Source organism: Pseudophryne corroboree, chromosome 4 (genome assembly GCF_028390025.1).
Source record: "Pseudophryne corroboree isolate aPseCor3 chromosome 4, aPseCor3.hap2, whole genome shotgun sequence".
NCBI classification, from domain to species: domain Eukaryota; kingdom Metazoa; phylum Chordata; class Amphibia; order Anura; family Myobatrachidae; genus Pseudophryne; species Pseudophryne corroboree.
Window position 1 is genome coordinate 375,962,454 of NC_086447.1, and position 26,633 is coordinate 375,989,086.

The window sequence follows — 26,633 nt, forward strand, 5'->3', positions numbered from 1 at the left end:
GGACAGGATACGGTGGGAATCCTCCCCTAGGGTGGACAAAGCATTGACACGCTTATCAAAAATGATAGCGCTGACATCCCAAGATATGGCTACCCTCAAGGATCCTGCTGACCGCAAGCAGGAGGTTACCTTGAAGTCCATTTACACACATTCTGGTACATTACTCTGACCGGCAATTGCGTCGGCCAGGGTTTGTAGCGCTGTAGCAGCATGGACAGATTCTTTATCAGCGGAAATTGAGACCCTAGATAAGGATACCATTTTATTGACCCTAGGGCATATAAAAGATGCTGTCTTATATATGAGAGATGCTCAAAGAGACATTCGTCTACTGGGTTCCAGAACAAACGCTATGTAAATTTCAGCTAGACGAGTCCTATGGACCCGGCAGTGGACAGGTGATGCCGACTCAAAGAGGCATATGGAGGTTTTGCCTTACAAAGGTGAGGAATTGTTTGGGGAAGGTCTCTCTGACCTAGTCTCCACAGCTACGGCAGGTAAATCGAATTTTTTGCCTTATGTTCCCTCGCAGCCGAAGAAAGCGCCACATTATCAAATGCAGTCCTTTCACTCAAATAAAAGCAAAAGAGTATGAGGATCGTCCTTTCTTGCCAGAGGTAAGGGCAGAGGAAAAAAGCTGCACAACACAGCTAGTTCCCAGGAGCAGAAGTCTTCCCTGGCCTCTACAAAATCCACCGCATGACGCTGGGGCTCCGCTGAGGGAGTCCGCCCCAGTGGGGGCACTTCTTCGACTTTTCAGCCACATCTGGGTTCACTCACAGGTGGATCCCTGGGCAATGGAAATTGTGTCTCATGGATACAAGCTGGAATTCGAAGAGGTGCCTCCTCGCCGGTTTTTCAAATCGGCTCTGCCAGCCTCTCCCTCAGAAAGGGAGATAGTGTTAAATGCAATTCACAAATTGTCTTCAACAGGTGGTGGTCGAGGTTCCCTTGCTTCAACGAGGGAAGGGATATTACTCAACCCTGTTTGTAGTCCCGAAATCGGATGGTTCGGTCAGACCCATTTTAAATTTAAAATCCATGAACCTATACTTAAAACGGTTCAAATTCAAGATGGAATCGCTGAGAGCGGTCATCTCCAGTCTGGAAGGGGGAGATTTTATGGTATCTCTGGACATAAAGAATGCATACCTTCATGTTCCCATTTATCCACCTCACCAGGCGTACCTGAGATTTGCGGTACAGGATGGTCATTACCAATTTCAGACGTTGCCGTTTGGGGTTTCCACGGCCCCGAGGATTTTCACCAAGGTAATGGCGGAAATGATGGTGCTCCTGCGCAAGCAAGGTGTCACAATTATCCCGTACTTGGACGATCTCCTCATAAAAGCAAGATCGAGAGAGCAGTTGCTGAACAGCGTCTCACTGGCACTAAAGGTGTTACAGCAACACGGCTGGATTCTCAATATCCCGAAGTCACAGTTGGTTCCTACGACTCGTCTGACCTTCTTGGGCATGATTCTGGATACAGACCAGAAAAGGGTTTTTCTTCCGATAGAAAAAGCTCAGGAACTCATGACTCTAGTCAAGAACCTATTGAAGCCAAAACAAGTGTCAGTACATCATTGCACTCAAGTCCTGGGAAAGATGGTGGCAGCATATGAAGCCATTCCCTTTGGCAGGTTCCATGCGAGGATTTTCCAATGGGACCTACTGGACAAGTGGTCCGGGTCACATCTACAAATAAATCAGTTGATCACCCTGTCCTCCAGAGCCAGGGTATCTCTCCTGTGGTGGCTGCAGAGTGCTCACCTTCTAGAGGACCGCAGGTTCGGCATTCAGGACTGGATCCTGGTGACCACGGACGCGAGCCTCCGAGGGTGGGGAGCAGTCACACACAGGGAAGAAATTTTCAAGGTCTGTGGTCAAGTCAAGAGACTTGTCTTCACATCAACATCCTGGAACTGAGGGCCATATACAACGCCCTATGTCAAGCGGAGACCTTACTTCGCAACCAACCAGTTCTGATCCAGTCAGACAACATCACCGCAGTGGCTCATGTAAACCGCCAAGGCAGCACAAGGAGCAGAGGAGCAATGGCGGAAGCCACCAGGATTCTTCGCTGGGCGGTAAATCATGTAAGCGCACTGTCAGCAGTGTTCATTCCGGGAGTGGACAACTGGGAAGTAAACTTCCTTAGCAGACACGACCTGCATCCAGGAGAGTGGGGACTTCATCAGGAAGTCTTTGCACAAATTGCAAGTCGATGGGGATTGCCCCAGATAGACATGATGGCGTCCCGCCTCAACAAAAAGCTACAGAGGTATTGCGCCAGATCAAAAGACCCTCAGGCGGTAGCTGTAGACGCCCTAGTGACTCTATGGGTGTTTCAGTCGGTCTATGTGTTTCCTCCTCTTCCTCTCATACCCAAGGTGTTGAGAATAATAAGAAAATGAGGAGTGAGAACAATTCTCATTGTTCCAGATTGGCCACGAAGGACCTGGTATCCGGATCTACTGGAAATGCTCACAGACGATCCGTGGCCTCTTCCTCTCAGGGAGGACCTGTTGCAACAGGGGCCCTGTCTGTTCCAAGACTTACCGCGGCTGCGTTTGACGGCATGGCGGTTGAACGCAGGATCCTAGCGTAAAAAGGCATTCCGGATGAGGTCATTCCTACGCTGATAAAGGCCAGGAAAGACGTGACAGCTAAACATCATCACCGTATATGGCGAAAATATGTTTCTTGGTGTGAAGGCAGGAATGCTCCTATGGAGGAATTCCATCTGGGCCGTCTCCTTCACTTCCTACAGACTGGAGTGAATTTGGGCCTAAAATTGGGCTCCATTAAGGTTCAGATTTCGGCCTTATCCATTTTCTTTCAAAAAGAATTGGCTTCTCTTCCTGAAGTACAGACGTTTGTGAAGGGAGTGCTTCATATTCAGCCTCCCTTTATACTTCCGGTGGCGCCTTGGGACCTTAACGTGGTGTTGAGTTTCCTTAAGTCACACTGGTTTGAACCACTTCAAACGGTGGAGTTAAAATATCTCACTTGGAAGGTGGTCATGTTACTAGCCTTGGCTTCGGCTAGGAGAGTGTCTGAATTGGCGGCTTTGTCTCATAAAAGCCCCTATCTGGTTTTCCATATGGATAGAGCAGAATTGCGGACCCGTCCTCAGTTCTTGCCTAAGGTGGTGTCATCTTTTCATATGAACCAACCCATTGTGGTGCCTGTGGCTACGCGGGACTTGGAGGATTCCGAGTCCCTGGATGTAGTCAGGGCTTTGAAAATATACGTGGCCAGAACGGCTCGTGTTAGGAAAACAGAGGCTCTGTTTATCCTTTATGCGGCCAACAAGCTTGGTGCTCCTGCGTCTAAGCAGACTGTAACACGATTCAGCAGGCGCATTCTACGGCTGGATTGCCTTACCTAAATCGGTCAGGGCCCATTCCACCAGGAAGGTGGGCTCGTCTTGGGCGGCTGCCCGCGGGGTCTCGGCACTACAACTATGCCGAGCTGCTACTTGGTCGGGTTCAAACACCTTTGCAAAGTTCTATAAGTTTGATACCCTGGCTGAGGAGGACCTCCTGTTTGCTCAATCGGTGCTGCAGAATCATCCGCACTCTCCCGCCCGTTTGGGAGCTTTGGTATAATCCTTACGGAGTCCCCAGCATCCTCTAGGACAGGGGTGTCAAAGACCAGGCCCGCGGGCCAAATCCGGCCCGCCAGACCTCGTCTGATGGCCCGCGGTGCCGCCGCCATGAAACCCCCTTCTCCCGAGTGCCCAGCTCGGGGGGGGCGGGGTTTCGCGGAATGACGCGATTGCGTCGTGACGTCACGGCGCAAACGCGTCATTCAACGAAACCCCGTCGGAGGAGGGAGAAGGGAGCCGCGCAGACGAGGAGGGAGAGGCGGCTGAAGAGCGGCGAGAACCGCTTCAAATGTAAGTCAGCCCCTCTCCCTTCCTCTCTTTCTCTCTCTCTCCCTCCTTCCACCACCTGCCACAATGTGTAAAATGGGGACCTGTACCTGCCGCTATGTGTAAAATGGGGACCTGTGCCTGCCGCAATGTGTAAAATGGGGACCTGTGCCTGCCGCAATGTGTAAAATGGGGACCTGTGCACTATAAAAGGGGGCACATGGCTGGGCACTATAAAAGGGGGCACATGGCTGGGCACTTTAAAAGGGGGCAGATGGCTGGGCACATATAAGGCAGGTGGAGCGGTAAATTTTGGATAGACCTACAGATACAACCGGCCCTTTGATGGGGACCAAACTGCTGATGCGACCCCCCGATGAATTTGAGTTTGACACCCCTGCTCTAGGACGTAAGAGAAAATAAGATTTTAAACCTACCGGTAAATCTTTTTCTCGTAGTCCGTAGAGGATGCTGGGCGCCCGTCCCAAGTGCGGACTATTTCTGCAAGACTTGTATATAGTTTTGCTTACATAAGGGTTATGTTATAGTTTTCATCGGTTTTCGACTGATGCTAAGTTGTTTTCATACTGTTAACTGGTTAGTATATACACAAGTTATACGGTGTGATTGGTGTGGCTGGTATGAATCTTGCCCTTGGTTTAACAAAAATCCTTTCCTCGTACTGTCCGTCTCCTCTGGGCACAGTTTCTCTAACTGAGGTCTGGAGGAAGGGCATAGAGGGAGGAGCCAGTGCACACCCATACCTAAAGTCTTTCTTAAAGTGCCCATGTCTTCTGCGGAGCCCGTCTATCCCCATGGTCCTTACGGAGTCCCCAGCATCCTCTACGGACTACGAGAAAAAGAGTTACCGGTAGGTTTAAAATCTTATTATTAACCCCATTTTCAGCCCACAGTACCCGGTGGGATGCCAGCAGGGGGAGTAGGTCGGACCTAAGGCCCCTCCCCCCAGCCCCAGGGTGCCATTTCAGCAATGTTCCCGCCCTGGAGCTGCATATCTCTCCCTCACTCCTGACCAGCGGCCATCGTTGATAGAGCTGAGCTGTTTCTTGGACTGCTGGGGCAAGTCCTCCTCTGTAGAACCGCCTGATTGCCAGTGCTGTGCTTCTTACAGAACACTTGAGTATTCTACCTGTCACTGGGACAGTGTTAGTTAAGAAAGAGTGCATACATTCAGGGTTGTGTGGTGCAAACACCCTGTGATATACATCCAGTATTTACTGTGTTTTGTTATATCTATTGTTAACACATATAGCCATACTGAGTATTACTGTGTATTGCTAGTCCAGTGCAGTTTATGGTACATAATTTTTGCATGGTACGCTTGTGACTATATATGTGGGTGTGCATGTAGCTGCTGCGTGGTTGCCTTATTAAAGGGTATTTCACTCAGTGGGCTATTCCTATATTGCTATACTTGAGGGGGCCAAGTGTTTCAGGTTTTCTTTCATGTTTAATATAGGATTGTATCACAAGATATACTGATGGTGTATTTTTACTTGTGATTTCTGGTCACCATATAGTCTATATCTCTTGAACTCCCGGTCTGTGCTATCATAAGCACACTTTACTGAGAGTTCTTGATAGGTATAGTGCTGCCACACTTTGTACCAGGTTGCCCAATATTGTGCATAGTCATGTCTGCTACACGTGGCAACGACGCTGGGGCTTCTCTCACACTGCGTGGTAGTGAGGCCGCGGACATCACGGAGGATAATATGGCAGCTGAGAGTTCGGGTTCAGGGGGTTCCTTACCTCCCAGTGGGTCGGTAGCACCTGGGGCATCACAAGACCCACCTTGGGCTACATTTTCCACATTGTTAAACACGCTTGTAACTAAATTGACGCCCCCTGTGGGACCACCTGTGCCACTGCAACAGTTTATGGTCCCTGCTGTTAACCCGCCATGGGCGGATCAGCTTTCCACTCAGTTACAGCATTTGAACCGATCTATGACTAAATCTAAGTGTCACTCTCGCCCGCCTAAGACTAAAGGCCCATATAGACTGGTCGATGCAGGAGAGATGTGTGCTGAGCGAAGTGCTCAGCACACATCTCTCCCCCCCGCTCAGCACAGTGCAATCTGTGCTGAGCGTGCGGGGGGAGAAGGGGGGGGGCGCTCATTTCACCCTGCGGGTGAAGTGAGCGACCCGCTAGATTGGCCTGCACGGCAGGCCAATCTAGCACCAGCGATAGCGATGCTATCGCTGTAGGCGGTACACACGGAGCGATAATGCTCAAATTCTAAGCAATCTAGTCAGATTGCTTAGAATATCGCTCTGTGAGTACCCCCCTTAAGTTGTCTTCTAAACGGGCCATTACCTCCTCCCAATCTACTGCTATTCCAGACACCACCTCTGACGAGGACGGTGCATATACTGACCCCACAGACACTGATGTTTCTGATGGGGAAGGGAAGTCATTGGTGGACGTCCTGGATTTGATTGAGGCAATCAGGCTCATTCTTCAGGTGTCTGATGATCCTGAGCCTGAGGATGTCTCCAAGAAACCGGATAGGTTTAAACGTAAGAAGGTGGTTAAACAAGTTTTACCTCATTCTGAACACCTGGTTGACATACGTCAGGAACCCTGGAAAAGTCCGGGGACAAAATTCACACCGAATAAGAGACTGTTGGCTCGCTATCCTCAGAGGTCTGTAAAAATTGTTTATACCCTAACGGGGGATGTGCATAGGCCAACAATTGCAGCGACTTGGGCTGCTGAAGCTGTTGAGGCGTGGGCTCAGGAACTTGAGGTGGAACTGCCTTCCAACGCATCTGAGCATGCTCGACAATGTCTCTGGTGTATTGCCACGGCTTCTCTGTACCTTAAGGAGGTGGCCTCCGATGCCGGGATGCTCGCGGCCAAGGCTGCTACTATGTCCGTCTTGGCCAGACGTATCCTTTGTTTTAGATCCTGGTCGGTGGATATGGATTCCAAGAAAACACTAGAGGTGCTCCCTTTCAAGGGACACATTCTCTTTGGAGAAGACCTCAATAAGATTGTGGCTGATCTGGCTACTGCTAAAACAACTTGCCTACCTAGTACGGCTAAAAGTACGTTCCCTCAGCCCTTTCGTCCTCCAGGAAAAGCAAAAGGTCAGGCGTACCCAAAGCAAGCTCGTGCTTCCAGACCTGCCAAGCCCAGACCGAAGCGTGCCTGGGCCACCCATCAGCCAACTTCTAAAACTGACAAGCCTGCCGCATGACGGGGCAGGCCTCCCACTTCAGATACCTGGGTGAGGGAAGTCTGCGTTCGAGGTTACGCCATACCCTTCAAGAATCGTCTCCCGCAGCGATTTTGCCTGACAGATGTGCCTCTGGATCCGGCAAAAGCAAACACGTTGCACTCCTGAACACAGGAGTGGTAGTACAGGTGCCTCTGGCTCAGAGAGGCAAGGGGTACTATTTACCGCTGTTTCTAGTCCCGAAACCGAATGGGTCATCGCGCCCATTCTCAATCTGAAGTCCTTGAACAAGCATGTGCGGATCTCCAAGTTTCGTATGGAAACGCTGCGCTGTATTGTTCTGGCCATGGAGCCTGGGGACTATATGGTCTCCTTGGACATACAGGATGCCTACCTACATATTCCTATTGTGGTATCTCATCAGCAGTACCTCAAGTTTGCGGTGGGCAACCTTCATTACTAATTTTGGGCGTTACCCTTTGGTTTGACAACGGCTCCGCGAGTTTTCACCAAAGTTATGGCGGTCATCACTGCTACACTCCGCCGTCAAGGGGTCAGGATCCTACCATACTTGGAAGATTTGTTGATCCTGGCAAATTCCCCAGAACTTCTCCTGTGTCATCTCGATCTGATGGTCCAGTGCATGAAAGCCAACGGGTGGCTGATCAACTGGAAGAAATCCTCCCTGGTTCCTGCTCGGAGCATGTTACATCTGGGAGCGTTATTCGACACTCACAACCAACGGTTGTTCCTGTCTCAGGAGAAAATCCTGAAGCTTCAGGACAGGATTCGATGCTTCCTATCTTGTCCGCAAATGTCGATACATTCGGCAATGCAATTGCTGGGTCTCATGGTGTCGGCTTTTGACATGGTGGAGTATGCTCAATTCCACTCTTGCCCTCTGCAGAAGTTAATTCTGGCCAAGTGGGACGGCCTGCCTCACCGGATCGGATCTCACATGATCTCCTGGTCTCCGGAGGTCCGCCTGTCACTGAGCTGGTGGCTTCAGGACCATCAATTGAGCAAGGGCCGTCCCTTCTGGATATCCAACTGGGTCCTTCTAACAACGGATGCCAGTCTGAGAGGTTGGGGAGCTGTGTTGGAACAACACTCTCTTCAGGGTCGGTGGACCAAGGAGGAGTCTCTGTTCCCGATCAATATTCTGGAACTGCGGGCAGTGTTCAACGTGTTGACAATGGCCCAGCATCTAATACAGAACACACCTGTTCAAGTACAGTCGGACAAAGCCACCACGGTGGCGTACATAAATCATCAAGGCGGCACTCGAAGCCTCATGGCAATGAGGGAAGTGGCACGGATTCTTCAGTGGGCGGAGCGCCATCTACCGGCCATATCGGCAGTGTTCATTCCGGGCGTCCTGAACTGGGAAGCGGACTATCTCAATTGTCAGGATGTACACGCAGGAGAGTGGAGCCTCCATCCGGAGGTGTTTCAACTTCTTGTGGACACGTGGGGCCTTCCAGATGTGGATCTGATGGTGTCTCGACACAATCACAAGGTTCCGGTCTTCGGAGCAAGGACAAGGGATCTTCAAGCTGCGTTCGTGGACGCTCTGGCAATTCCATGGAACTTTTAGCTACCGTATGTGTTCCCTCCAGTGTCACTCCTGCCCTGAGTAATACGGAAGTTCAAGCAAGAAGGAGGAAACCTGCTTCTGGTTGCTCCAGCGTGGCCCAGATGGCACTGGTTCTCCGATCTGCTTGGTCTCTCGTGGGATCGTCCCCTTCTACTTCCACAACGACCAGACCTCCTTGTTCAGGGTCCTTGTGTTTACCAGGATTTGGCCCGTCTGGCTTTGACGGCATGGCTCTTGAGGCTTCCGTCCTGAGGGCCAAAGGTTTTTCTGAGGCGGTCGTTCAAACTATGTTGAAGGCCCGTAAGCCTGTTTCTGCTCAGATCTACCATAGGGTCTGGAATGCTTACTTTCTTGGTGTGCGTCTCACAATCATGACGTTTTCAAGTTTAGTACGGCCAAACTGTTGGCCTTTCTACAACAGGGCCTGGATTTAGGCCTGCGTCTAGCCTCCCTCAAAGTTCTGCCTTGTCGGTTTGGTTTCAGAGAAAAATTGCTACCCTACCTGATTTCCATACATTCACTCAGGGTGTGTTGCGGATTCAGCCTCCTTATGTGCCACCTGTGGCCCCTTGGGACTTGTCTGTGATTTTGGAGGCCTTGCTAGAGTCTTTGTTTGAGCCTCTTGTCTCTGCTGACCTTAATTGGCTTTCCTTTTTAAGGTCCTTTTCTTGTCTACCTATTTGATTTTTCACCGTGACCGGGCAGTTCTTAAAACGCGGCCAGGTTATTTACCTAAGGTAGTGTCTTCCAGCTTAACCAGGAGATTGTGGTCCCGGCCTTTAATTCTCCTGAGTTTTCTTCCAAAGAGCGGCCTTTGGATGTGGTACGGACTCTCCGTATCTATGTGAAGAGAACTTCCTCCATTAGGAAATCAGTTTCTCTTTTTGTATTGTTTTGTTTTCACAAACGTAGCTGGCCTGCTTCCAAGCAGACCCTGGCCAGATGGATTAGAATGGTGATTGCACATGCTTATGTACAGGCTGGTCGTCCGGTTCCTGCTACCATCAAAGCCCATTCTACTCGGTCGGTTGGACCTTCTTGGGCGGCCCACCGTGGTGCCACCCTTGAACAATTGTGCAAGGTGGCTACGTGGTCCTCAGGGAACAGGTTCATTAGGTTCTATGCCTTTGATACCGCCGCTTCCCAGAATGCTTCCTTTGGACGCCGGGTTCTTGTGCGCGCTACAGTGCGGGACGCACATAACATCGGGGATGTCCTAAAGCAGTTCCTTATGGGAGGGGACCTCCCATAAGGAACTGCTTTAGGACATCCCCGATGTGTATCCTTGTGGAGCCCAGTGTACCCCGCAGCAGACAACGAGATTTATGGTAAGAACTTACCGTTGTTAAATCTCTTTCTGCGAGGTACACTGGGCTCCACAAGGCGCCCACCCTGACGCACTTTGCTTCTTTGGGTTGGTATTGGCATAGCTGCTGACAGTCTCTCCTGTGGTGACTGTGTGGTGTATTTGGCTACGAGCGGTTGTCGTCTCTGGTACCTGCTACTGCATTGGGCTGGTTAACGAAACTGAGCTCCCTGTGCATGGAGATGGGGTTATAGAGGGGGCGGCGCTAAGCATCTTGGGAACAGTCTTTGAGCCTGTTGGTGCCTCGGATCAAGATCCTACTTTACACCCTGGTGTGAATCCTTGTGGAGCCCAGTGTACCTCGCAGAAAGAGATTTAACGACGGTAAGTTCTTACCATAAATCTCGTTTTTTATGCATGGGGAAACCCATTGTTTTCACATTTTATGTGTAATTAATGGGTTAGCATGCGTTAACCCAGTGATTGCCACACAGAAAAAAGGCTAATTGATTTTCCCTACACAACAAATTTAATTTAGCTTCGGGGAAACCCCACTATCAAATGTATGTGTTATTATGGAGGTCGTTGGCGTTGCCATGGGTTATGGCGATTTCTCAAAGTCGTGTCATGACTATGCATTCTGTGAGTCCTGGGTAAACTGTGGTCACAGTCCTATGACTAATAACCCGGCCCATGAGATTAATTATTATAGTACTCCCAAAATGTATAGTTTTTTTAAATGTCTGTTTGGTATGAATTGCAACTCTCAAAACTGTAAGCTACTTGCTGATCAAGTAGTGAGGTATGAACTAAGGATCTTTTGAAGGTTAAAACTTCCTTGGAAATGGTGTTTGCTTTTCACAATAGGGGGCCCTTGTTCAGGCCCCTGGACACAGACAGGCAGGCTGGGAGAATGTCCGCTTCAGTGTTTTATTCAGCCTCCTGCCATAAACTAGTAGCAAGTTGGGGGATCCAATATCCTACCAAAAGGTATGACTATTAAGCCATGTCCGTTTGATGTCCAATGCCCAACTTCCGGGGTAGTAAAAATACTTTTCTTGAAGCAAGAGAGATATATGACGTAGTGTCCCCGGAGACACCTAAATTGCATCTACGCATGTCTTATGAAAACAAAACAAAGCAGTCTTTTTCAGCCTGTAAAGGACGGGGGCTACTGGTAGAAGTTTAGCTGTGTAATTATAAGAATTAGAAGCACACAGTACTGAGTGTTCACTCTACCAGGGAGTAGCTTTGTGCTAGGAGTGGTCCCATCTTCTGCCTCATGTGGTCTTCACACTCAATGCACCTAAAACCTCAGAGTAAGATTATTTAGGTTTCTGACTTTGTATTCCTTTTTATTTACTTGCAGTCATTGTGTGCATCTCATAATTGTAGGTCTTGTTGTTTTCATTTGTTTTTCTCAGTAATTTAACACTGGAGTTATACAATATATCCTAAAAATGTAACAGTGTTATCTCTGTGCTCTATTAATTTATGTGCCTGGAGAGACCCATGCTACATATATTTAATAACTGTGGATTTTATAATTGTGATTTAAGTAACCGGCAATTTAAGAGCCCTATTCTAATACTCTTCATGTTGGTAGCTTGAGTAAAACACAAAAACACATCACGACCACCCACCTATATCAGGTTGGTGTATCTGAGCGATGGGCTGTGATATAAGAGCTTAAATGAATTAGCAGTGTGTGCTTCTTCAGAGAGGCAGCACCCTAATTTGCCAAAGAGTATGCTGAAGGTTAAGAAATACTGTGCACAGTCTATTTCTGTGTCCCCCCACTCTTGTTCTTCTTTTCATTCTTTTTTTTATTTGGCAAAAAGAGTGAGGTCCCGAATGACCACTGAGTACCAGCAGATTAGAAGAGATGACCTTGTGGCAGTGTGTGCGGAAAGAAACATTGCCTGGTCCGGCCAGAGCAAAGAGTGATTGAGCCAGGCACTCATGGAGGCTGATCAGACTCTAGCTGCTGAAGAAAGCCAGACAATGGACAACCCTGCTGCAGAGGCTCAGCCTATACTGGACATTACAACGGATGCCCAACAGGGGGCGAATACCTCTACTGGGTCAAGTTGGTCTACACTGGACAGTTACCTTCAAACTGCTCTCAGGCATATGAAGGAAGTGATCCCAGCATCAGTCATGCATCTGCTGCAGCACATTAAGTGTAGTGCAGACCAAGAAGCTACGGCTGCAGAACAACAGGCTGAGCGCCTATTCCAGATGAAGCCAGTCAGGCTCAGTAGCCAGGACGCAGTCCATGATCCGGGTATTATAAAGCCCAGACACAACCAATTCCCTATGTTGGAGAAGGATGGCGACCTTGATACGTTCCTTAGAAGATTTGAAAGGACTTGCCGATAATTTGCACTGGAACCTATTCAACCTAGTGAAGGGGCCAGCTATTTAATACCAGGACTGAAAGGGAAAGCCAAGAACTGGATGGCAATTACCACGCCATTAAGGAAGCACTACTGAAGTGATTAAACCTCACCCTGGAAACTTACTGAAAGAAATTCAGAGGCTTACTAGTTACAACGCAAGTGCCTCTGATACATATTCTAGACTTTTGGCTCAACTGACAACCCTGTTCCATCAGTGGGTAGCAGGGGTGAAAGCGACAGAATATGCCCAACTAAAGGACTTAATTATCCAGCAGTACTGTAACTTCTCTCACTGTACTCAGCAGATGTGAAAGAATGGGTTGTGGATCGAGACCCTAAATCATCTGAGGAGGTTGCCAGCCTGGCTGACAAGTACATCGCGACAAGGGCTCTGGCCACAAAGCAACAGTCTGGGATGCCTGGGCAGTCGGCCTGGAAGAAGAGGCATGCTGAGGGACCCTCCACGTTTGCCCCTTCAATGAAACCATCTGAGACTGCACCATTTGGGTGGGGGGCGGGAAACCTATTTTGGCTGATGCCACAGGTGTTTTAATTGCAACACAGTGGGGCACACCAGTGTCAGGTGCCCATCCAAAAAGAGGTCAATATCCCTTCCTGTGGGAGGCCCAGCAGGGAAATTTGTGCCAGCTGCCCTGTATGCTGGGGGACCCCAGGAGTAGCCAAGGGACAATATGCAAGAAGTACAAGTCTGCAATCAGGTAACAATTGGGATGCATGACTCAGGGGTAGGCGTGACATTTATATATTTAAGGGCCATACTGACGGGGAGATTTCCCCAGAGATGCATGCTGAGCGGTCTAGCACAGACCGCTCAGCACACATCTCTCCTCCCGCTCAGCACAGCACGATGAAAAAGGGGGGAGGGGGAAATGGGGGAAGGGGGGGAGCTCATTTCACCCAGCAGCAATCTAGCACCGGTGATGGCGACGCTGTCGCCAGTACCCCTACACACGGAGCAATGTTCAGCTAATTTCTAAGCAATCTAGTCAGATTGCATAGAAATTAGCTGAACATCGCTCCGTGTGTACCCCCCTTAAGACGTAGTACGCCCAGAGAACATTTTACCCAGGAGAACAATGTCTGTGCAGGCAGTGGGTTGAGTACACTGTAGTGCAGGCATTCCCGACCACAGTCCTCAAGGCACACCAACAGTGCAGGTTTTAGTGATATCCAGGCTGCAGCACAGATGGTTAAATCAAAATAACTGAGCTACTAATTAAGTCACCTGCGCTGAAGCCTGGATATCACTAAAACATGCACTGTTAGTGTGCCTTGAGGACCGTGGTTTGGAATGCCTGCTCTAGTGGTACCCCTAGCCAGGGTTTATTTAGAATGGGGGGCAGGTCGTGAAATCTGTGATGTTGGGGTACTTGAGGACCTACCCACCACTGTACGGCTAGGCACAGATTTAGGTAGGATGCATGCAACATATGTAACTGACAGCAATGTTGTTTCTGATGTAATGCCACATGCTAATCATGTTTTTCCACAGGCAACACACATGCCTGTATGTAATGAAGGGTCAGCATGTATTGTGGACGATGTTGTTGATAACTTAGGGAATAACTTTCTTCAGCGTTCCAGGACAGTGAGTGCAAGGTGTAATCCTGCATGTCCTAGTGTAAAAGTGGGTGATGTACAGTTAACAAATGAACCTGCAAATGTAAGAGTCAGGGAAAAATATAAATGTTATGAGCAGTCCTGTACCTAAGAATTTAGCAGTGACTACCCGCTGCGCTGCCTTAAATAAAAATAATAAAATTAACCCTTGCGGGGGGCGTGGCCGAGCGGGCTAAGGGAGAAGACGTGCCGCCGCTGTGCTCCAGACCTCGGCTCCCTTTACCATCCTGGGAGCGGAGACACAGCGGTTCCCGGCACCCTGCCTGCGTTACATCCCGGCCAGCCAGGTACGAGAAGCCCGGGGTGGCTGCGCGAAGCCGAGAGACGCTGGCATCGGCTCCCGCGAGACGCGGCCTACCTAACCAGCGGAAGCCGCGGCCTCGAGTCCGGAGGTCGGTGCCGGGACGTACACCACGCGCGCCGGACGGCACACTCAGAAGCTCCGGGACCCAGTGGGGCCCACACTGCGCACAGTAACCTGGCATATAAAGGGGTTCTCGGCTGAGACCCCACACAGAGGCCCTCATAAATATATGAATAAGTAAACAAGCAGACTCACAGGCACACCTGTATACTACACTGCTGCATGATTCTCTCATAAATTGCAGCGCCAGTGCTACCATCTACTGCTAGAGAGATTGGTGGACAGAGGAGGAGGTGGACGGGGGCTCTTGCTTACTCCCCTACCCTTGGTCAGCTGTTGGCAGGCCAGGCTGTCTGAGGTCCTCAGTTTGGGAGACACGTTCTATTACGGTGTGGTTTCATAAAATCAACTGACTTCCTCAGCAGTGCTACTTATGGATAAATATATGGCCAGGCAGGCCAGGGGCACGAAGGGGGGCCAGGCGGGCAAAGGTCGTGGAGCCGACATGCCGTCTTTGGCCTCGCCCATTTCTCCTGGGACCAGACGAGGCGATGCTGCTGGAGAACAAGTCTCTGTTGCTCTTCCTAATGTAGCTGCTGGTTCTCTCACCTCTCAAGAATTAACTGTTGTACTGGCATCACTTTTAGACCAAAAACTGGCACCGCTCAAGGATTCTATTGATTCCGCACTCACACAGCTCACGAAACACGATCAACGTCTTTCTGAAGTGGAGCAACGTATATCCGACTTGGAAGACGAGCTTACTACGGCCAAAACCACTATTTCTAACCATGAGAAATCGGTGCTATCCATGGCGGACAAGCTAGAAGATATGGAAAACAGGAATCGTAGAAATAATATCCGCATTATTGGGCTTCCCGAATCTGTCAAGTATTCGGAACTGATGTATTTGGTTTCTGAATGGCTACCACAAGAATTGGGCTGTGTTTCAACTGGCTCATCACTACTGGTGGAAAGGGTGCATCAGGTGGGCCCTGACAGACCGGCTACCAGGGATCGCCCTCGTCCTGTAATACTACGAATCTTAAATTACGCGGATAAAGTGAGGCTGCTGGAAGCTTATCGTAAGCATGATGATCTTCGGTACCAAGGTTCAAGACTCTTATTGTTCCAGGACTTTTCGTATCTGGTGGCTATGAAGCGACGTGAATATGCCCCGACCTGCAAGAAATTATTTGATTTGGGTTGCCGATTCTCATTACTATACCCTGCAAAATTGCGTGTTTTTCATAATGGCAAACCCCACTTCCTTGATTCACCGCAGGCGGCACAGAACTTTGTGGACTCCCTCTCCACCAGATCCGCAACACATGGATCAGACGTGGATTTACGATGAGTAGCCTAATTTACTTTAATGTCTCATTGTTTCTTTCATGTTCAAGTTTCTAGGTCTTGCTATGGGTCTCCGGACCTCTGTTATACACGTTTCCATGTTTGATATACACGGGTTAACTAGGAGTTGTAATTACTTCCTATTTCTGTTTACATTTATAGCCTTCTTGTTGCTACTTTTGCTGTCTCCATGGCACCACGTTCCTATGGTATACTGTTGCCGCCATGGTTGGTTTACCAATGTCACGTTATTTCATGATATGTTCTCTCCCCCCCGTCACCTCCCCTCTGTTCTTACAGTTCTGATATTGGATATTGGCATTCGAACAGAATGCCCCTCTGGGTTCGGAAAAGTTATAAATTGTTTCAGATATTGCTTATACAGTTTATTGGTTCGATTAAGTGGTATTTCTACACAGGTTTGGCAAGACACTCTAGGTACTCTCACTATTATTCCTGCCCGCTTGCTGGGACGGGCAGGAAATGTCTACTATTTTCACTCATGATTACTTTGTGGCCTAGAGTAGGTATTGGATAATATGTTTACTCACAGAGATAGCTCCATTAGGACTCAATCCGCCCTAAAGTTTGTTACTTGGAACGTGGAGGGCTTAAATTCCCCCATTAAGAGACGAAAAATATTATCACATCTGAAACGCCTTAAGCCGGATGTGGCATTTTTACAAGAGACCCATTGGGATGTAAAAAACCCTAACACTCTCAGGGGACCCTGGGTGGGAGAATTTAGGGCTGCCTCATTCACTGCAAAACGTAGGGGGGTCTTGATACTGTTCAGGAAGCACCTGCCATATACAATCACTGATACGTGGATAGATCCAGATGGTCATTTTCTTTTTATCAAGTTGTCACTTCTAGATACTAAATATACCTTAGCGGCGCTTTACGCGCCGACTGGCGCAACTAATCCTTTTTTTGCTACTATATACTCCATATTACAAGACTGGGCAGAGGGGGAATTGTTGATAGGTGGTGATTTTAACGGTGTTCTTTCTAGGGGATTGGACCGCTCTTCTGGTGGGGGGATGGAGGGAGAGACCCCTACATTAGCCTTTTTAAGGGATTCTTTGCAGTTGTGTGATCCATGGAGATGCCAACGCCCGGTCTCGCGGGAGTATACTTTCTATTCCCATCCCCACCATACTTCCTCCCGCATTGATTTTTGGTTACTTTCTACTACACTATACCACAGGGTGATAGATACAGGCATAGGTCCCATTGCTCTTTCCGACCATGCCCCGGTCTGGGTGACCCTGTCTATTAAGGATCCCTTATGCACTTCCTACAATTGGAGGTTCCCGGCCTACCTAGCCAAATCCACTGAGTTTCGTAATCATTTACTTACTGCCTTTGGTAATTACGAGCATGACAATGAGGGACATTTGGATAATAATCAGTTGTTTTGGGCGGCGGCGAAACCCGTGGTTATGGATCAGGTGATGGAATATGTGGCCAGGAAATGAAAGAGACTCTCAAAAAATTATTGAGGACCATAGTAAGTTATTGACAGAGGCTTACGATGCTATGTTGCAGTCTGACTCTGCAAGTTCTCGCCAAACTTATTTAGATGCTAAATGCGCTTATCATACATTGTGTACTGAAATGGCTCAGTTTACTCATGATGTCCAACGGAGTAAATATTATTATGGGCGCAATAAATCGGGGAGACTGCTTGCCAATTTAGTACGCTCTTCCACTACCCCCTCCCGTATTTTGCAAATTGATCCCCCACAGGGATCTGCAATCACTGATCCGTCAGAGATATCTAATCATTGTAGGGATTACTACCGGCTGTTATACACCTCCCCGCCTGACTCGCCAAGTGAAGGTGTTCAATTTCTTACCAGAGCAGGACTGCCGTTACTTATAGAGGAGGAAAGGGATTCTCTGACTGCGCCTGTTACTGATGCAGAATTATCTTTTCTAATAAAATCCTTGGCTAAGGGTAAATCCCCAGTCCCAGATGGCTTCGGGGCAGAATATTACCAACTCCTCATAGATCGTATATTACCCCATATGGTTACTCTATTTAATTCTCTACTCTCGGGAGCACAACCCCCACCAAATTTTACTGAGGCAAGGATTGTAGTTTTTCCAAAACCAGGCAAATATCCTGCACAGGTCCAATCCTATAGATCTATTTCTCTGTTAAATCAGGATCTGAAACTCTTTACTAAATTATCGGCACAGCGCATGCAGGATTTTCTCCCTAGGATATTGCACCCTGCTCAAAATGGCTTTGTTAAGGGCAGAACTTCGGTCCATAATGTTCACATGTTGGTGGCGGCACTACACCGTTGTCACGAACTGCATAGTAAAGAAGCCATTATTGTTAGTTGTGACGCTGACCAGGCTTTTGATAGAGTTTCCTAGTCGCATATTACACGCTCAACAATTTAGCCCTACCTTTATTGGTAATTTCAATATGCTATATTCCAATCCGCTGGCATATTTGACTACTAACGGCCTGAACTCGGCACCTTTCACACTCTATAGGGGCACGCGCAAAGGCTGTCCACTCTCCCCATTACTGTTTAATCTAGCACTGGACCCACTAATTCGTGTATTTTGTAGGGCGAGTATGTGGCAGGGTATCACCCTGGGCACTTCGGAGATTAAGGTGTCGGCCTTTGCTAACGACCTTCTTTTATACTTCAGTAATCCACGACAGGCCCTTCCTTCCTTGCAGAATATATTAGCAGACTTTCAAGCGATTTCTGGCTTTACTATAAATTTTTCAAAGACGGAGGCTTTGTTGCTGCATACCACAACCAAAATTGGATGGGGTGATTCTTTTCCCTCCGCTGGGCCGAAGATTATCTTTTATATCTAGGTCTGCGCTTCCCAAGCGATCCTGCATTTTTTTACAAGGTTAATTACTCCCATTACGTCACTCAAATGCTGGCTGATTTTGAAAAATTGAGACACCTGCCGTTATCCTATATTGGAAGATGTCATTTATTTAAAATGGTCTCCTTTCCTAAATTTCTCTATTCAATCCAAATGCTGCCATTCTTACTGAATAAAGCAGACATAACAATTATTAGTAGAGCCTTATCCAAATTTATTTGGGCAGGTAAACGCCCCTGCATCTCCCTTTTCCTTCTACAGCAACCAGTGTCCTTGGGTGGGATTAATCTGCCAAACGTGCAGGATTATGCGCTGGCTTCCAATTTGAGATATGCTCTGGATTGGCTGGGTGAAGCCTCTAATTTTGTTAACTTGGACATAGAACAAGCCTTTATCACCAGGGGCTCCCTGACCTCAATATTGCACACCTCCCCACTCTCACTCCCTATAGAGATTAAATGTAATCCGTTGCTGGGTTCTCCATGTATGGCTTGGCGCGTGACTCGTAAACGATTAGGACTGTCCTTTACTAACACGATATTTTCACCATTTTTACATAATATTGGATTCCAACAGGGTGACCCCTCGGCGACTTTTGAGGTTTGGCATCTCCATGGACTTAGGCTGGCATGTCACTTAATGGATGATACTCTCTCCATCACCCACACCCTGGAGAGACTCAAGGAATTATTTTCCGATGTACAGATCCCTTTATTTGCATATTTTCAGGCACGTAGCTTTGTAAATCGATTATTCACTGAAACACCCCGTTCAAACCCCTCCCGACTATTTGACATTCTACTAAAAACTAGATTAGGTACCTCATTCTCCACCTCCTTATTGTATGAACAGGTTAGAAGGAATATTGACCTTACCACTATATCGACTGGCATGGCTAGGTGGTGTGACTCTTTCCCTGACCTCTCCCTACAAACTATTGTTACTGCCTCAGCCAAATTGAATAAACAATTGCTCTCGTCCTCGTTTGCTGAGATGCAATTCAAAATTCTCCATTGCGCTTACTACACCCCAAAACTAAGATTATTAACTGACGTGGCTACAGATTCCAATTGCTTTAAATGCCCCCTACCCGACGCTGATATTCAGCATTGTCTTTGGTCTGGTCTTGCCCCATAATTCAAACTTTTTGGACTACTGTCCAAAGTTATATTAATAATGTTCTTCATATTTCATTTACGGTGATGGTATCTTGGGCATTTTGGAATCATCACTTTCCTTCTGTAATGCCACACCATGCTAAAGGCACAATGCTTCTAATTGCAAAGATAGCGGCGGTAACCAAAAAAAAACATATTACCCAATGGATACATTCTACCACCATAGCTCTTTCTCTTATGCTGCCCAGGCTATCGTATGTCTACAAGATGGAATGGATAGAATGTTTGTTAGACTTAGAATCTCGTGCACAGTCATTTTTTTATATATGGCTACCTTATGTATGCACATTGTCAATGGAAGAGAGAGATCTTATTAGGAATTTGGTATGTCTCACCTCCTGGTATAACTTGTATTTGTTGGAGAGGGGTGCCCCACCTTTCTACACACTAATTAAATCTCAGGAACTGATAGGGCTTCAGACATATAAACCAAGACAGCCTATTCGGTACATTTTGCCATGTCTTCATTTTTGTATCATGCAGAACATCTGAACTGTATTATTTTTCCTCTCTCTGTGTGAAAAATTTCTTTGTAATTATGTATTACACTGTTGATGTTTCCTATCCTGATGAGTCTCCACATTGTCCTGAGGAGCTCCATACACACTGTTTGACATTCACTTGCCAACCTGTCATGTACAAATACCTGTACCAATAGTATTATATTTATTTTTCAATAAACATATTTTTAAAAAAATTAACCCTTGCAAGTAGGGAGGACAGCTCACTGGGAGGTAGCCCCCCTTCACCCTCCTATGTGGAAGCAGCAGCACTTAAAGAGTATTAACACCTTACATGTTCGGATGTCATTGAATTTATTGAAGCCAGTATGTGTGAGATCTCCCCCTGGACTCCATGATTTTTCTGTAGTATGGGTGTTCTTACTTTTTTCCTACCTACAGGATTTTCTTTTTCTTATTTACAAAAGTGGTGATGTGATATCATATCATATATTTGGAAGGTAGAAGGTAATTTCCAGTACTGCAGAGGAATGACTCATCATCTACTGGGTTAAGGTGTACTGTATGCAGATGGCGAGTCCTACTCATTGTCTGCAGCAAAGGGATTAGGAACGCTATGTTACCAGCTAGGAAAATATTTAGCTTGTATTCCACCCTCACCTAACTGGAGCACAGGGACAAGTGACTGAATGTAACACAGAATCACAATTTAATTAAACTATTTAAATCCTAGTGTAACTTTAAATGCTTAAAATGAAGAGCTATGTGTACAAGACCTTGGGGTAGATGAATGAAGCAATGAAAAGTGAAGAATTTGCCCATAGCAACCAATCAGCTGCTACGTATAATTTTATAGAATGCACTTAAGAACTGTTACTTCAGATTTGATTGGTTGCCAATGCCATAGGCTCCACTTGCATAGTTCTCCATTCTTTTCACTGTTTCATACATCTCCCCCCTTATGTTCTATATTTTTTGTATGATTGTTCAGCTTTTGTTTTAACAATGTCTATTTCTGCCTATTCAGATGTTGATTGGCTTTCTTGCTGTGCGCATCCTCAGTCGTTGCTCTTCAGATCGCCTTCTCCTTGCATTTGGGCTTTTTATCGGTAACATTTCCTGCATTTGGTGCCTCGTTTTCTTGGCAAAACCCAAAGGTTAACATACCTTATTTTACTATTCACTGTGTCTAGTCCATATTGTCCATCATGTATATCTAGAAGGAGCTTGGAATAGTTTTAGTGAAAATTTTATGTACCGTCTTTATTACACGTCATGTGATATGCCAGCTCTTATTCTATATTCTGTATTTACTAGGACAGTGGTTCTCAAACTGTGTGCCGAGGCACCCTGGGATGCCGTGGGACACTTGCAGGAGCTCCCTGGGTTGGTGGCCCAGGACCACTTCAAACTATTTATTGCCAATGTAATAGGCAAAGCTAGTGCTGGTGGCTGCCAATCATAATATATGTGGACAAACATAAGAAAATCTTGTTCCTTACCATATAATTGAACCTAATGATGACATATAAACTTAATTTACTTGATTTTAATATTTATTTCAAGATTTCTCAATAAGAAACTTTGGCCTAGGGGTGATGTGAAAATTTTTTGAATAGTCTAGGGCGCCATGATTCAAAAAAGCTTGAGAACCACTGTACTAGCAGCTAAAATAACTTTATTCTGCTTCTCACACTGTGGTTCTCTTTTACAACAGCTGTGTAGACTATACTGTGTTTTAGCAGAGCCAGTTAGACAACATTTTTCACACAGCAATTTTTGTTGTATGCCATTCTATATCTTTTGTTATTTAAGTGAAGAATCAGTTAAGCGATTTTATTTATATCCTTGTGTAACCCTTTACATTAAAACTAAACCTGAAAACATTAAAATGTGTTTTCATAAAGGCACTATTCAGACTTGTTTATTTTAAGGTGTTTGGCTAGCAGCACTTTGCAATGTAGCTTTCATTATCCAAACTCGGTGGCGCACGCAGGGGGGGGGGGGTTCAGAGTACCTAGAAAACCCCCCCCCTGATGAGCCAAATTATGAGACAGAGACACAGCTGCCTCTGTCTCAGCTGAAAGCCGCGTTCGCAAGCGCGATCACGACCGCGAAGCTGCTGTACTGCTGAGCTACTATATGTGCAGTAGCTCTCTTCTTACAGATTGTTTTGGGGGGGAACTGCTGGCTGCGCATGTTCAGCCACAGCAGCTCTCTCCGTCCTTTATACTGATGCCCCTCTGCTCCCAGCCCCTATGCATACAACTGTGAGTATTTATGTATTTGTCATTATGTATGTAAGTGTGGGTTTGTGCATATATGTATGAATGTATATACATGTACATACCTGTGTGTGTGTGTGTGTGTGTGTGTGTGTATGTATATATATATATATATATATATATATATATGTGTGTGTGTGTGTGCATGTATGTATATATATATATATATATATATATACATACTGCTCAAAAAAATAAAGGGAACACTTAAACAACACAATGTACAATGTAACTCCAAGTCAATCACACTTCTGTGAAATCAAACTGTCCACTTAGGAAGCAACACTGATTGACAATCAATTTCACATGCTGTTGTGCAAATGGAATAGACAACATGTGGAAATTAAAGGCAATTAGCAAGACACCCCCGATAAAGGAGTTGTTCTCCAGGTGGTGACCACAGACCACTTCTCAGCTCCTATGCTTTCTGGCTGATGTTTTGGTCACTTTTGAAAGCTGGCGGTGCTTTCACTCTAGTGGTAGCGTCCAGGATGGCACATCAATGCGAGCTGTGGCAAGAAGGTTTGCTGTGTCTGTCAGCGTAGTGTCCAGAGCATGGAGGCGCTACCAGGAGACAGGCCAGTACATCAGGAGACGTGGAGGAGGCCGTAGGAGGGCAATAACCCAGCAGCAGGACCGCTACCTCCGCCTTTGTGCAAGGAGGAACAGGAGGAGCACTGCCAGAGCCCTGCAAAATGACCTCCAGGAAGCCACAAATGTGCATGTGTCTACTCAAATGATCAGAAACAGACTCCATGAGGGTGGTATGAGGACCCGACGTCCACTGGTGGGGGTTGTGCTTACAGCCCAACACCGTGCAGGACGTTTGGCATTTGCCAGAGAACACCAAGATTGGCAAATTCGCCACTGGCGCCCTGTGCTCTTCACAGATGAAAGCAGGTTCTCACTGAGCACATGTGACAGACGTGACAGAGTCTGGAGATGCCAAGGAGAACGTTCTGCTGCCTGCAACATCCTCCAGCATGACCGGTTTGGCAGTGGGTCAGTAATGGTGTGGGGTGGCATTTCTTTGGGGGGCCGCACAGCCCTCCATGTGCTCGCCAGAGGTAGCCTGACTGCCATTAGGTACCGAGATGAGATCCTCAGACCCCTTGTGAGACCATATGTTGGTGCGGTTGGCCCTGGGTTCCTCCTAATGCAAGACAATGCTAGACCTCATGTGGCTGGAGTGTGTCAGCAGTTCCTGCAAGACGAAGGCATTGATGCTGTGGACTGGCCCGCCCGTTCCCCAGACCTGAATCCAATTGAGCACATCTGGGACATCATGTCTCGCACCACAGACTGTCCAGGAGTTGGCGGATGCTTTAGTCCAGGTCTGGGAGGAGATCCCTCAGGAGACCATCCGCCACCTCATCAGGAGCATGCCCAGGCATTGTAGGTAGGTCATACAGGCAGGTGGAGGCCACACACACTACTGAGCCTCATTTTGACTTATTTTAAGGACATTACATCAAAGTTGGATCAGCCTGTAGTGTGTTTTTCCACTTTAATTTTGAGTGTGACTCCAAATCCAGACCTCCATGGGTTAATAAATTTGATTTCCATTGATAATTTTTGTGTGATTTTGTTGTCAGCACATTCAACTATGTAAAGAACAAAGTATTTAATAAGACTATTTCATTAATTCAGATCTAGGATGTGTTATTTTAGTGTTCCCTTTATTTTTTTGAGCAGTGTATGTGTGTATATATATATATATATATATATATATACAAACAAAGTTCAGCACTCACCATAGCAAGCTCACTAATCCTCATATACACACACACACACACACACACACACACACACACACACACGCACACATGCACACATACATATGCATACATACACACACACACCCACGGAAACCCCCCTCACTAAATCCTGCGTTTGCCCCTGAAACTGGTTGTGCACAGACAAATACATTATTATAAGCCTGTAATTATAAGGCGTCACAAGGGTCACACAGCGCCGTACAAAGGACCTTATTCAGTGCATCTCAATATGCGGGCTGACCGCAAAACCAAACACAATTTCTGGAACATCGAAGATTTTTTCTCTATGCGCCAGGCAAGGTCTTCCTCAATTCTTTCAACACAAGAGGCTGGAAGTGGATATCGCTGACGTCAGAGGCCCTCCTTAAATACACCTGGACACACCCAGAAAACGTCAGGATTCCACCCAGGAACGCCAGCTTCCTGTCAGTCAAACAGCAGCTGCATTGCCATCACGATGTGTATGCAATTTTTTGCTGCTATTTTCACCTGCACGTGCACAATGCGAACGCTGCGCATACGCAGTCGTTCGATAATCGGCCGGATTACACATCGCAAATTTTGCAAACCTTACTGAATGAGGTCCAAAGTACATAAACAGTGTGAACAAAACAAAAAAAAGAGACTAACGCACAGAACATTGCAAGGCATGGATTTTGTTTATAAACATTGATGCGTCGTCAGTAGTCATAATAGTACTCAAATAAGCAGTAGGGTGGCAGAACCCAAGGACTAGGTGCCATTGTAGGCAGTGGGGAGGAGACTATGGGGGTCATTCCGAGTTCGCTCGTTGCCGATTTTCGCTATACTGCGATTAGTCGCTTACTGCGCATGCGCAAGGTACGCAGAGCGCATGCGCTTAGTTATTTTACTAAAAACTTAGCTGTCTTGTTATAGCGTCTGCGGCGCTTTTCTGTCGCACTGGTGTTCGGTAAATGATTGACATGAAAGGGGCGTTTCTGGGCGGCCACTCAGCGTTTTCCCGGCGTTGGCTAAAAAACGCAGGCGTGTCAGGGAAAAACGCGGGAGTGTCCGGAGAAACGGGCGAGTGGCTGGCCGAACGCAGGGCGTGTTTGTGACTTCAAACCAGGAACGAAACGGCCTGAGCTGATCGCAATCTGTGAGTAGGTCTGGAGCTACTCAGAAACTGCTAAGAAATTTCTATTCGCAATTCTGCAAATTTTTCGTTCGCTATTCTGCTATGCTAAGATACACTCCCAGAGGGCGGCGGCCTAGCGTGTGCAATGCTGCTAAAATCAGCTAGCGAGCGAACAACTCGGAATTACCCCCTATATGAGTAAGGGAAGGAAAAGCACATGAGGGAAGTGGGACGTGCTTTTGAGGGGTGGTCTTCTGTTTGCCGGCGGTCGGGCTCCCGGCGCTCAGTATACCGGCGCCGGGAGCCCGACAGCCGGCATACCGACACTTATTTTCCCTCGTGGGGGTCCACGACCCCCATAGAGGGAGAATAAAATAGTGTGGCGCGCGTAGCGCGCCACCGTGCCCGTAGCGTGGCGAGCGCAGCGAGCCCGCAAGGGGCTCATTTGCGCTCGCCAAGCTGTCGGTAAGCCGGCGGTCGGGCTCCCGGCGCCGGGATGCTGGTCGCCGGGAGCCCGACCGCCGGCCAGCCGTAGTGAACCCGCTTTTGAGAGCTTATAGTCTAAGTGGAAGATGTACTAAGCCGTGAAGAGAGAGAGAGTACCAGCGTATCAGCTCCTAACTGCCATGTTACTGGTTGTGTTTGAAAAATGACAGGAGCTAATTTGTTGGTACTTTATATCTCTCCACTTTATCACTCTTATTACATCTGCCTCTATAGGAGATGATCAGCCCATTAAACTGTTAGAAGCATTCAAGAGAATTTTAAGTCAACCTATTCCTGCATGTCTATATTTAGGGTAGGGGGAGGAGATAATTACCCCATAGGCAGGACCAGTGCAAGGTTTCTCAGCACCCTAGGCAAAACTTCAGCCTACACCAAATCCCCCAACTCTTACACCGTTACTCATTTTCCAGCCTCAGGTGTGGAGGTAGCATCTTAGAAGTTCAACAGCATCCATCTGCGTAATGTTTTCTCAGAGTTAACCTTAATTATATTATAAGCAGGCTCAGGGCTGCACCCTCAAGTCCTGTCGCCCTATTGGTAGAGATGACCCTGCTCGTAGGCATTCCATGGATCTAAATGCTAATAATACATGCACAGAGTAGTGATGTGAGGCTCCTGTTATGTTGGTACAAGAAGTACTATATTGAATGGCCTCCTAAATGAAACAAATAGCATACATCCAACTTGTCTCAGTATTAGTTTCACTTTG

The 26,633-nt window shown here is 47.2% G+C and overlaps 1 protein-coding gene across 3 annotated transcripts in view; it reads left to right on the top strand.

The window, feature by feature from the left end:
• The window catches only part of LOC134909605 (major facilitator superfamily domain-containing protein 8-like), a 304,598-nt gene that overhangs the window by 208,823 nt on the left and 69,142 nt on the right, over positions 1 to 26,633 (top strand). For all 3 annotated transcript variants that reach the window (XM_063916651.1, XM_063916650.1, XM_063916649.1), the window contains exon 10: positions 21,283 to 21,412. In XM_063916651.1, coding sequence (XP_063772721.1) covers positions 21,283 to 21,412 — 130 coding nt within the window. The remainder of the gene's footprint in view (positions 1 to 21,282; positions 21,413 to 26,633) is intronic.